General features: G+C 42.7%; 2 protein-coding genes, 1 non-coding gene and 1 pseudogene across 3 annotated transcripts; 2 read left to right on the forward strand and 2 right to left on the reverse strand.

Annotated features, from left to right (window-relative positions):
• The first annotated feature begins 3609 nt into the window (after window positions 1-3609).
• Window positions 3610-6973, forward strand: LOC4352530 (probable glycerol-3-phosphate acyltransferase 3). The gene is made up of 2 exons (XM_015762747.3): window positions 3610-4587; window positions 5417-6973. Exons 1-2 carry the CDS (start codon window positions 3733-3735, stop codon window positions 6332-6334), a joined length of 1773 nt encoding a protein of 590 aa, XP_015618233.2. The 5' UTR covers window positions 3610-3732; the 3' UTR covers window positions 6335-6973.
• A 365-nt stretch (window positions 6974-7338) lies between these two features.
• Window positions 7339-7410, reverse strand: TRNAG-UCC (transfer RNA glycine (anticodon UCC)). Its single transcript has one exon. It is a non-coding gene; the product is annotated as a tRNA-Gly (tRNA).
• Window positions 7411-9164: 1754 nt separating this feature from the next.
• Window positions 9165-11622, reverse strand: LOC4352532 (protein REGULATOR OF FATTY ACID COMPOSITION 3, chloroplastic). Its single transcript, XM_066306524.1, is given in 5 exon segments — window positions 9165-9823; window positions 10251-10328; window positions 10463-10538; window positions 10541-10666; window positions 11288-11622. Coding segments are annotated over 5 exon segments (1044 nt in total). The 5' UTR covers window positions 11561-11622; the 3' UTR covers window positions 9165-9332.
• A 642-nt stretch (window positions 11623-12264) lies between these two features.
• Window positions 12265-13074, forward strand: LOC107279688 (GDSL esterase/lipase At2g04570-like; annotated as a pseudogene).
• Window positions 13075-13184: the final 110 nt, after the last annotated feature.

Genomic DNA, 13184 nt, shown 5'->3' on the forward strand with positions numbered 1-13184 from the left:
CTGGAGACGCTGACAAACCACTTCAGACATTATGGCAGTATGGGCATTCGTGGAGGTACAGTATAAGTCATTAGTAGCCATATGCGTGCAGTAATTAGATTGCTGTAGATGTAGGGCCTAGAAAATTCCCAAGATGCTGCATATGCTTGTTAAGTACTCCCTCCGTTTCACAACAATAATTTAAGTCATTCTAGTATTTTCCACATTCATATTGATGTTATATGTCTAGATTCATTAACATCAATATGAATATGGAAAATGCTAGAATGATTTACATTGTGAAACGGAGGAAGAACTGCTATATAGTTTCTCCAGGAATTAATGTTATAAGCTATGGAATTAATGTTATAATGAGTTAGTGGCTGCTAAAATATGGAGTAACTCAAAAGGACAGGAATTAATTAAAGGTTGATGGAGACACCCATTGTGCAGTGAAAAATCATTTTTTTAGGAAGTTGTCCTCTAAATTCTTGGAAATATGGATTAGCCATTAATTACCTCCGAAAAGTATACTCTCTCCATACTCGTAAAGGAAGTCGTTTAAGACAATGTTTAAGTCAAACATTGAGAATATAAATCATGAATAACTCTCAAGTTGTTGAGTTTAAAAATGTAAAAATTATATGAATAGATTTGTCTTGAAAAATACTTCCATAAAAGTATACATGTATCATTTTTCAATAAATATTTTTATAAATACAAGAAGACAAAGTTGCGTTTTGGAGACCGTGTCGCTATCCAAAGCAACTTCTCTTACGAGTACGGAGGGAGTACAATTGTACAACAGCAACCAATCACATTCTTTAGTGAGTGCCAAAACTCCTAGGCATGCATTGTTTGTTTTTTCTCCAAAAAGAAAGTGTCGACCGATTTTTCCCTAATGCAAAAAAATCAAATTTAAAACGCCTTGAATACGGCATAAAGTTTTCCAATCAAGAAACAATGGGTGCTTTAGTTTTGCTTTCATGCATGTTGCTTATGATGTTCTCTCTCTCTCTCTCTCCTTGCAAAGAACTGAACTTGTAGGACTCTCTATCTTAGATTCTGATCAGTAACCAACTTCCGAAACTGCAACTAAATCAAACTGTATTCCGATTGATCATCTGCCCATGCTATTCTAGCAGACTGTTCTGAACTTTGTAGACAACTAAATTTTTATCTCATGCATACATGGACATTCTTGGAGAGATAAGTAGAAATTGCAGTACAAAAACTTGTGATCGGACCCATCTAGCAGCTAGTAGAACTCTTGAAAATTGCTCATGTTCTTTTCAGCTAAATTACGGCAGTATATTATTTGCTCCACGCTTTTAAAAATATGTTTTCTAAAAAAAACAATTCTTCTACTGCATTCCTCAGCTAAATTGTTCTAAACTATTTATTAAGTTTATTTTTAAAAAATATTTAACTTAACTTTATAATTAAGTAGATAACCTGGCGTCGTAGTAATTCAATTCATTGAATAATCTGTTTCAAAATAGTTTTGTACATTCTCAAATAGTGAAGAAACTCGATCAGTACTTAGTTTCTAATAGTACCTTACTCACTGACAGTATGTCGATGTATATAGTTCAGATCGAAATGAGTATGGTTAAGACTACATGAGTTTAATTAATTAGCAGAGTGCATATGCATGTGCAGCAACGTACAGGAGCATGCATGCAGGCAACAAATCAATCATTTGGTTGGCATGTGTGTACATGATCAGTTTGTCATCAGAAAAATTAAAGTCCAGTGTAGTACATGATCAGTTTGTCATCAGAAAAATTAAAGTCCAGTGTAGTACATGATCAGTTTGTCATCAGAAAAATTAAAGTTCAGTACATAATAATGATCTTTTCCACGCACAAGCTAGCAATCAACTAATTATGCAAATTAGTTGTCTCTCCACCCCCATCTCACCATGAACAGGGTCTCCGGTTCTCCAAATGAAAGAGCGACTTATCCCATTCTCTAATTTTAAAATTGAATAATTATGTAAATTGTAGCTCTAGAGTTCAAGGCTCGCTTGAATTTAGATTATTGCCACGAATTCTATCTACTTGATTATAGTGATAAATTAAATATTGAAAACAAACTTAACAAATAATTTAAAATAAGTGGTCACATATATCTATTGAAACGTGGAGTAAATAATCAAGAACATAACCGTCTGACCGAAGTTATAAATTTAACATGAGTGTTTGTATTTACAGCTAGTTAATTATACGTTTATAGAAACCTCTGAAGTTACCACGTCTTGATCCCTAGTCGTCTTTAATAATTTTATAAAATAATCTCCTTCTACTAAGTACTCCCTCTATTCCAAATCGATCTATATATTTCATAGGTACACCAAGACCAAGAAAAACTATTAACTCTCTCATACTATATTTACTCTAGCAACAAACTCTATGCATACACCATCCCCACTATTTCCTAGCCAATAGCAAATCAAGATATTGCATGTGGGTTATAAATACTTGTGTGCATGGATGCATGCATCAATGTCCATTTACTTCAATGCACAAATAACGAATAGACTTAATGAATGAACACAAATATGTAGATCATTTAGGAATAACCTCAAAAAAACTATATGTAGATCAATTTGGAATGGAGAGAGTACTACCTTTGTCCCGCTTTCCACCGTTCATGTCCAACGTTTGACCGTTCGTCTTATTTGTAAAAATTTTTATGATTAGTATTTTTATTGTTATTAGATGATAAAACATTGATAGTCATATTTCATAAGACGGATAGTCAAACGTTGGACACGGATACTCACAACTGCACTTACTCCCTCCATCTACTTTTGATAGTCATATTTTATCTTGATACACAGACCAAAGATAAGTAATTCTACTTATCATCTATTTAAACATGCTACTAGTCATTCCTCGTAAACAAACGATTCATTAACATTTACATTTCTCGATGCCCATGTAGCCAATCTTGTGTGGAAGAATGGAGAGTCATGCATTAAATCCGAGAAAGTCATTAAGAGGATAGGTTGTTGGATTGAAATATGCCTATCAAAAATAGATTTTTCAGATTTAAAAATATGACTATCAAAAGTAGATGGAGGGGAGTATTTTGGAACGAAGGTAGTAATTAAGATCAAACAATATTTATTATATCACCACTAATTAATATATCTCACTTACAAACAATCTATACGGTGACCTAAGCTAATATAGTTAAAGAGAAACATATATTAGCAAGCTAGCTAGCAATGGCAAATTCGGCAACCACTTTATTAGACATGCATGCATGGAACTAATCCTATACACAAAAGGCTTTCTGTGTGAACATTAGTTTAAAAATTATCGCCAAACATTTTAAGAAGTTTATACATATATACTTTTATAGTATTACATATATGTATAAAGTCTCATCTTTTAAGTTTATCATATACGGGGGTCAACGGAAAAGAAAAAATTCTAATAGATTTATACTCTTAAAAACTATTAGAATTTTTATCTTTTTAGGGTAAAATATACTAGTATACTACCTCTGTTTTTAATAGATGACGTGTCGTTGACTTTTTATCACACGTTTAGCCATTCGTCTTATTTAAAAATATTTACGTAATTATAAATTTATTGTGAGTTGTTTTATCACTCCAAATACTTTAAGCATGATTTATATCTTATACATTTACATAAAATTTTTAAATAAGACAAATGATCAAATATGTGTTTAAAAGTTAACGGCGCCATATGTTAAAAAACGGAGGGAGTAATAAATTTGATGTGTACAAAGATACGTTCACATTGCCTACCTCTATATATACATACGATGAGTCCGCCATGTAGAGGTGCAAGTGTGCAAGTGCAACCACACGCCATGGCCAAGACCAAGCTCTTCCCCGCCCTCTTCTCCCTCCTCCTCCACGGCGGCGCCGCCACATTGCCGCCGCCGCGTGTTCCCGCCGTGACCGTCCACGGGTGCACGCCTCCCGCGGCGCGGCTCTCCGCCGGCGGCGAGAAGACGGTGACGATGGTCGTCGACGTCGAGGGCGCGCTGCTCCGCTCGTCGTCGTCGCGCTCGCTCTTCCCCTACTTCATGCTGGTCGCCGTCGAGGCCGGGAGCTTCCTCCGCGGCCTCCTCCTCCTCCTCCTCTACCCCGTCATCTCCCTCCTCGCCGGCGCCGGCGGCGGCGACGTGGCGGTGAGGGCCATGGCGGCGGTGGCGTTCTGCGGGCTGCGCGAGTCGCGGTTCCGCGCCGGCCGCACCGTGCTGCCGCGGTGGCTCCTCGACGACGTCGGGAAGGAGGCGGTCGACGCCATCGTCACACTCACACGGCGGCGTTCGTCGCCGGCGGCGACGGCGACGGTGGTGTGGGCGAGCAGCATGCCGAGGGTGATGGTGGAGCCGTTCTTGAGAGAGTACATGGCGGCGGCGGAGGGAGGAGGCGAGGTGGTGGTGGCGGCGAGGGAGATGAAGGTGGTGTGGGGGTTCTACACTGGGGTCATGGAGGACGGTGGCGAGGTGGCGGCGGCGTCGCCGGAGGTGAGGAGGGCGATGGAAGGGGTCGATGACGTCGTTGGTTTCTCGGGAGGATCCATGGATTTGCTCCGGAGTCCTTTGGTGTCATTTTGCAAGGTAAAATCACCAATGAAAATTTTCTCGTGTTTATAGTTATTCCCTCTGTTTTATATTACAACTCGTTTGATTCTTTTTATTAGCGAAAATTCTTTTCAAGCTTGACCAATCTATAAAAAAATAATATTAAATATATTTCTTTTTACATCAATTAAATGCTTTTGAATGACCTAGTTGTGTTCGGGAGGTGAGCTGGTGAGGTTGGGAACTCTTACCTCCCGCGCAGGTAAAACGGAGCGACACATTTTTTTATGATTAATTAAGAGTTTACTACTACCTCTGTTATAAGACATTTTAACTTTGTCAATGTTAAACTGTTTCAAGTTTAATCAAGTTTGTAGAAAAAAATAGTAACATTTTCATCCAAAGACAAATTTATTATGAAAATATATTCAATTATTTATTTAATGAAACTCATTTAGTATTTAAATATTACTATATTTGTCTATAAAATTAGTTAAATTTAAAATAGTTTGACTTTGACCAAAATCAAAATGTCTCGTGACCTGAAACAAAGGGAGTATTTTTTATAAAAAATAGATTAAAATGATTTTTTAAAGCAACTTTCATATAAATTTTTCTTTTAGAAAAACGTACCGTTTAGTGATTTGAAAAAAAAATGGATTAAAATGATTTTTTAAAGCAACTTTCATATAAATTTTTCTTTTAGAAAAACGTACCATTTAGTGATTTGAAAAGAGTGCGCGAAAAAACGTAGAATGTGAGTTTGGAAAGTTGGGGAAAGAACTCAACCTAATTTAAAAGATTGATCAGTGTAACTAAAGTTGTACTCCGTAATTGCTTGACTAAATCGTGGCTAATTTTGCAGGAGGTGTACGTGGTGAGCCACGAGGAGAAGAGCAAGTGGCGGCCATTGCCGCGGCGGCGCGAGTACCCTCGCCCCCTCGTCTTCCACGACGGCCGCCTCGCCTTCCTCCCGACGCCGCTCGCCGCCGCCGCCATGCTCGTCTGGCTCCCCTTCGGCGCCGCCCTCGCCGCCACCCGCCTCGCCGTCGCGCTCGCCCTCCCCTACCGCCACGCCACGCTCCTCCTCGCCGCCACCGGCCAGTCCTGGCGCCTCAGGGGCTCGCCCCCGCCCACGCCCACGCCGCCGCCGCGGCGCGCCACCGGCGAGCGGCGGCGCGGGCAGCTCTACGTGTGCAACCACCGCACGCTGATCGACCCGGTGTACGTGTCCATCGCGCTGGACCGCCCCGTGCGCGCCGTGTCGTACAGCCTCAGCCGCGTCTCCGACCTCCTCTCCCCGATCGGCGCCACCGTGCGCCTCGCCAGGGACCGCGCCCACGACGGCGCCGCCATGGCGCGCCTCCTCGAGGCGGGGGCCCACGTCGTCGTCTGCCCCGAGGGGACCACCTGCCGGGAGCCGTACCTGCTGCGGTTCAGCCCGCTGTTCGCGGAGCTCGCCGACGGCGTCGTGCCCGTGGCGCTCGCCGCCGAGGCGGCGGCGTTCCACGGCACGACGGCCGGCGGGTGGAAGTCCATGGACGCGCTGTGCTACCTGGCCAACCCGAGGATGTGCTACACGGTGGAGTTCCTCCCCGCCGTCGACGCGTCGCCGGTGAGGGAGGGGAAGGCGGCGAGCACCGAGCTGGCCAACGCCGTGCAGCGGCGGGTGGCGGAGGCGCTCGGGTACGAGAGCACCATGCTCACCAGGAAGGACAAGTACCTCATGCTCGCCGGCAACGACGGCGTCGTCCGCCGCCGCGGCGACGTCGGCGCCAAGTAATTTACTACTTCCTCCGTCCCAAAATAAATATGCAGCTGTGGATATTCATGTTCAACATTTAACCATCCGTCTTATTTAAAAAGTTTATAAAAAAATTAAAAAATTAGTCATACATAAAGTACTATTCATGTTTTATCATCTAATAACAACAAAAATACTAATCATAAAAATTTTCAAATAAAACGAACGATCAAACATTAGACATGAATAATACAGAATTGCACTTATTTTGGGACGGATGAAATAATTTTTTTTAAAAAAAAGAATCGAGCGTCAGTATGCTTCGCTGACAAGGGGATGGCCCACGTGTCAGTGAATCGAGGAGTATGGTACCAGTGATAGATATACTGATATACATATATAGAGGCGTATGAGAAGAGAGAAGTAAAAAAATACAATAAATACTGGAAACATTATTGTAAATATACACTTTGTTTTATTCTTTTTATATTTCTTGTTTGGTCATGGATTTGTTTCAATTTTTGTAAAATGTAGAACGGTGCTATGTGATGTGTAGTTTCCCATAGTTTGTAATGTTGAACTACTGGATGGTTGAAGCTGTTGTATTTTGTCCAACTTTCACATGAAGCCTGGTTAAATAATAAATAAAGAAAAGGGTAACAAAACATTTTTCATGCACTCCATTTCTTCCATCCAGAGAAGTTTATAGTTTGTAATGTTGAACCACTGGATGGTTGAAGCTGCTGTATTTTGTCCAACTTTCACATGAAGCCTGGTTAAATAATAAATAAAGAAAAGGGTAACAAAACATTTTTCATGCACTCCATTTCTTCCATCCAGAGAAGTTTACCAATATGAAGTTACTCAAAAGGCCAATAGGCCATATTTGAAAATAGTAAATTTTACAATGAACTCACTAAAAGGGCCATATTTGAAACTAAAAAAGGGGCGTGTTTTGAAAGTAAAATGTGGAGAGGTATTTAACACATGAATTTAGTGATGAAAATGCCATATTTGAAACTAAAAAATGGGAAGGAAAAAAGTGCGTCTGCCGGGAGTCGAACCCGGGTCTATTGCTTGGAAGGCAATTATCCTAACCGTTGGACTACAAACGCTGTTATTGTTATAATTTTTCAAAAAACATTTTTAATGTTTTGAGTCACTGAAGAATACTGAGATTAAACAGAGATGATTGATCGTTAATGGGATAGGTGAGGCTATTATATAGAATTTTTCCAGATCATGGCCATGTACTCAAGGAAATCTATGATAATTAGCTCTACGTCGTACATAGGACAAGGTCAGAACGGTTCAACAGATTACCTGTCACCTCATTTGCCTTTTTCAGATTTCAGTTTCTTCAGTATTGTTTTTTAGTAGAACTCATAGCTCTTCAGATTTTGGTTAGGAAGGACAGATGTATAAATTACCAAGATTTTGGTAGCTACATGCAGGAACTGATGATGAAAGGGTTAAGTACGTAGAGATAACAGATCAGTATCGATTGATAGAGATAATCACAAGAAAATAATGATCAAGTTCGGTCACGCTCAGCGGCGGCCAGTCCGATGCTAGCCTTCTCCTGGTTCTCTATGTTCGCATTGTCGGTGTGTGGGTGAAGATATTCTTTATTTCTTTTTCCTACTTACGACCTTCAAAGGTTGTAATCTTATATTTTTTTTCTCATGCTCTATCAATAAAACTTCACACCGTCCGTCTTGTGTGAGTCGTTTAAAAATAATAATGATCAAGTGTCAATATCATGCATAGATGAATATATATACACTATTCAACGAGAAGTACAAAACCATGCCCAATGTGGACTATCAATGGTATGTTTAACAAGTTTAAAGTCTAAAAAACAGGAACTTTCTAAGTTTGATCCTAAATTACACGCGTGCATAAGTTCAGTTTAAGGATCAGCAGTGTATTTTACTCGTCGAGATAATGTGAAGCAGGAAGATGATGTACAGTACACCTGCATACATGCAAGGATGAGCTTTCGTTGGCAGATTGCAAATCTTGACCATCTCAAAAACCAATTGAAACACGATTGAGAGATTCCCTAACTTAATGCTATTTATGGATCGATCGATATGATTCAGTACTCAAACATTTATTGAGCTTGTGATGAAACATTGAAACTGCAACTAACTCTTGAACAATCTCAAGCTTTGATGAACACAGTACAGTTCCCGGCTGCTGTGGTTACGTCCACGTCAAGAGTCCCTAAAACGGCACGGCAAATGCAAAAGTGGACTATAATCATAGTTGATGGTGAAGGGCAGAAACCCAATTTCAGAAAAAAAAAAGACAATGAGAATGCGGATGGCAAATAAATGTAGCGTAAGATGCAAAATACTCTCTCTGTTTCTTATTATAAGGTGTTTTGATTTTTTTTTCTAAGTTAATTTTTTTTTAAGTTTAATTAAATTTATAGAAAAATATAGCAACACCTATAATACCAAATTAATTTCATTAAATGTAACACTGAATATATTTTGATACTATGTTTATTTTATATTGCTATGTTTTTCTATAAACTTTGACAAACTTACACACGTTTGAGTTTTTTTAAAAAAAGTCAAAGCGTCTTGTAATATGAAACAGAGGGGTGAGTATATACAACAATTTTCCACAAGTATAATAATTGTATAGACGATCTACATGAGATCGATGCCACTTAAATGTACACATGTTTAAAGTTCAAAAAACACATTTTGAGTAGAAAACATGATACGCTAATATAGCCATAAAAGATCTCTCTAAAGTGGAAGGTGTAGACTGTAGATCACATCATCACACCTCATTTCTCCTTTTATGTATAAGTGGTGGTGCACACAAAATCACATGGAATAGGAGCTTCAGGTACAAGGGAACACCTAATGAACTTATCATCAAAACAGTGGTCATTTGATACATGGAATGCACTCAGCTGAGATTACTTTGTAGTCATATTTTCATACAGGTGGGTCCTTTGTATAGAAAAAAAGGGGTAGTCTTACACTAAGACTAAATGAAAACAGAGACATCTAAGCTACCTCAAGACTTTCTCAGCTGCGTACTTCTCTACTTTCATTGTCCTGTTCCTTCTTCTAATGTTTTCGTTGTTATCGCGCTCGACTTCATCAACAAGAATAATTTCAGGTTCATCATCATCTTCATAACCAGCGTTCTCCATTTCACCCTTGTCATCCCAATCCTCCTCCGGCTCCTGCTCCTCTTTGCCATCATCTTCATCATCAATGTATTCATCATCCATATACTGTTGTTGAGCTCGCAGGGTGTGGAACTCTGGTGGGGGAGAGCAGTCTTCAGTGATCGCCTCGTCCCGTTTCATCACGAGATGCCTAATGATTCTCTCGTCCTTATCTAGCAGGGTCTTGAAGTCATTGATGTATTTTGCCTGTATCTCAAAGTTCATTAAGATGTAGTTGGCATGTCTTGCTTTCTTTATTTTGTAAGCAAGTCTACGCAGTCCCCAATTGTTAAGCCTCCATATCCTTCCTTTCTTCTCTCTGACAAAATCTGCGATAGATAAAATGATATTGGTAATTAGAAGCCTAATAATTAAATTGCTAGACCAAAAGAAGAAAAAAGCAGACAAACACTAACTCCTGAACAATCGAAGAATATTCTTGTCTGCCCTGAAGATTTGACATAGAGCATAAAAGAAATACATAGTAGTAATTTGGCAGGAAATGACTCTGCATCCATGGGTGTCAAGCTCCTACATATACTAATACAATTATTTTTGTTAGCCATGAGATGACTGAGATTAACTCTTCGAGAGTCTCCTATGCACATAAATATAACATATAACTATGTTTATTTGCCATAAAGTGACTGAGATAACTCTTTAAGAGAGTTTTAGTTTTTTTTTTCTCTTTCGTGAAATAACTCCAATTTGCTGACTTCAAACAGCTGTACAAGAGAAGCATGTTGAGAAATGCACCTTGTACTTTTGATACAACATCTTCAACTTCTTCCACACGATCCTCATGAATTAGGTAAACCACTTCATAATGCCGCACTGCATAAGGGAGAAAGTTAGTCATGTTAATTTAGTATTGCCACATATAAATAATAACACAAATGGACTGGACATAGATAAAACAAACAAAAAAAAAACTATCTCAGTAAATGAGGAAAGGAAAGAGATCTTACTTCTTTTCAGATTTAAATCACTCTCCATTTGGATATTAAGAAACTCATATAGCTTTTCTGCAAATGAGTAAAAATTTGGTTAGACTGGTTTAAAATATTTGCATGAAACACAAAAAGGAAAATAACAATATAAAGAAAATGAATAACACCTTCATCTGCATCAGCAAATTCAGGTGCAACTTGACCATCATCTTTCACCATTTTCTGTAAAAAAGCCAACAGAACAAACGAGTAACACAATGAATTTCATTCTTTGTCATGACATTAAACAATATCAACTATGTTAAAACAAATGGGCACAGCGTTTTTGGTCATCAGAACCCAGTCAAAGACAAAGAGCAACATGCCCTCGAGAATTAAAGTTGAAAGCAGGTGAACCTATGAGCAAATTCAGTCAGCAGACAAGATCCAGTAAAGCTCCATGATCACTAGTACAAACATTGTAGCTAAACCCGAAATGTTGCAGCTTGTATCTGCATTCACAACGCTGGTAATTCAGTGATTACCATTGTTCACCAGCCGTGCAAAGTAGTAATAACAAACTCATCAGACAAACTGGTGTCCAACCCACCATTGGACAAGACAATGCATCAACCGCATTACTCACAATAAACAGCAGCAAAATCAGCCATGGAGCCATCATAATTGTGTATTTCTAATCATGCTATTACTTCCTCAACATAAGAACATCCAACACAATCTCGCCATTAGCCTCCACTGTCATACTCCAATTCCTCGATTCTCCGCGACTAACAAGAAACCAACCACAGCTTCGTTCTATCCATAATTCACGGCGGTGAGTTGGAACAGTAACAAGAAACGCACCTTCCTGAGCAGGACGGCCTCGGGGAACGGCCCGGTGGCCTCGCCGGCCTTGGGCGCGAAGCTGTGGGTGTCCACCCTCTCCTCCTCCTCCTCCCCCTCCCCGCCCTTCCCCCTCCTCTTCTTGGCCGCCGCGGCCACCATCAGCCGCCGCCCCCCGCCTCCAACTCCGGTGAACGCGGCGACCCGCTGCAACCTCAGCCTCAGCTGCTGCGGCTGCGGCTGCGGCTGCCGCGCGAGGAGGGACAGCGGCCGCGGCGCGGCGGTGGCCTCCATGGTGGCGGGCGAGGAGAGCGAGGTCGAGGTTCTCGCCGGGGTTCTTGGGTTGCGGGGGACGCGGAGCGAAATGGGCGGCGAAGAGAAGAGGATAAGATGGAACATGGGCCGGGCTGGCCAGTGGGCCCAGATGTTTCATCCCCAAATCAGCCCACTTCCTAATGGGCCGGTTCCACAAATGGGCCGACTCAGTTGAGCCCACCAATTAGGCAGTGGCAAGAATCTTAGTGATGGGCCCAACTCATAAAGGAATAAGTTCACTTGAGGTCCCTTAACTTGTTAACGAATCCGATTTTCATCCTTCAACCGGAAAAGCAGATACAGGTCCCTCAACTATCAAAACCGGTGCAGATGAGGTCCCTCGGCGGTTTTAGCTGACGTGACGCCTATGTGGCTAATTTGACTCGGTATTCGTCCCACGTGACATTGACGTGGCGTTTACATGGCAATTCTATCCCCGAAAAATAATAAAAACCATGGGCCCACATGTCAGTTAAAAAAAAAGTAGGCCCCACAAGTCAGTGCTCTCTCTCTCTCACTCTTCTCATCTGGACCCTTGCCGTCGACTTCACTCCGAGGCGTTCGGGCTGCCGCCGCTCGTCCCGGCCCTTGACCCGGGCGTCAACATGAGCAGCCTTGCCGCCGGCGCATGCTTCGCCTCCGCCGGCGCCGGCTACGACAATGCCACCTCTGATCTTTTCGTTAGCCTTCCATTAGAGCAAAACGATAGCTAGCTTAGCTACATTTTCATGGTGTTCTTGGGTGACATCACACATGGCATCCATGGAGTAATTTTGTGAGGTCGCGTCGTGCAGTCGGTGCTGCCGATGTGGAAGGAGCTGGACTACTTCAAGGAGTACGCGGCGAGGCTTCAAAGCTTCCGGGAGGACGAAGACGCGGCGGCGGCGACGTTGTCGGAGGCGCTCTACGTCGTCAGCATGGGCACCAACGACTTCCTCGAGAACTACTACGCCATGGCGCACGCCCAAGCGGCGGAGTACTCCACGGCGGTGGCGTACGGCGACTACCTCCTCGGCATCGGCGCATCGCCGAGTCGTACTCATTCGTCCGCGAGCTGCACGCACTCGGTGCCTGCAAGGTCGACCTTAACGGCCTCCCGCCCATGGGCTGCCTCCCGCTGGAGCGCGCCACGGCGAGCGGTGGCGCGTGTACCGACGAGAAAAACACCGTCGTCGAGCGCTTCAACGCCGGCCTCCAGGACATGATCGCGAGGCTCAACGACGAGCTCGGCGACGACGAGATGATCGTGTACGGCGACGTGTACAGGCCGGTGGCCGCCGGCGGCGTACGGGGTGGAGAATGTAGGCAACAGCACCGTGCCCACGCGGGTCAACCGGAGGCGGCTCACCTGTGCCATCTGCTTCGACATGTTCGCCCCCGGTAGGATGAGATCGACGGGGTGCTCCCACAGTCCCACTACAACTGCATCGCTTCGGTGCCCGGACCCCTCCTGCTCGGTCGCCGGTGGAGGCGAGCGCGGCGACCTTTCCTGAGGAGGGCGCGGGGGCGGAAGGCGGTGCTGGAGAACAGCCACCGGAGGCCGAGGCAAGGGGGAAGCGGCGGCGGCGGCGGGAACATGCGGAGGCGGCGGAGGCAGGCACGG

This window comes from Oryza sativa, chromosome 12 (assembly GCF_034140825.1).
Source record: "Oryza sativa Japonica Group chromosome 12, ASM3414082v1".
In the NCBI taxonomy this organism is placed as follows: domain Eukaryota; kingdom Viridiplantae; phylum Streptophyta; class Magnoliopsida; order Poales; family Poaceae; genus Oryza; species Oryza sativa.

Coding starts and splice junctions, on each gene's coding strand:
- LOC4352530 (XM_015762747.3), top strand. CDS start 3,733: ATGTGTACAAAGATACGTTCACATTGCCTACCTCTATATATACATACG. Junction 4,588..5,416: donor CTTTGGTGTCATTTTGCAAG/GTAAAATCACCA, acceptor CTAATTTTGCAG/GAGGTGTACGTGGTGAGCCA.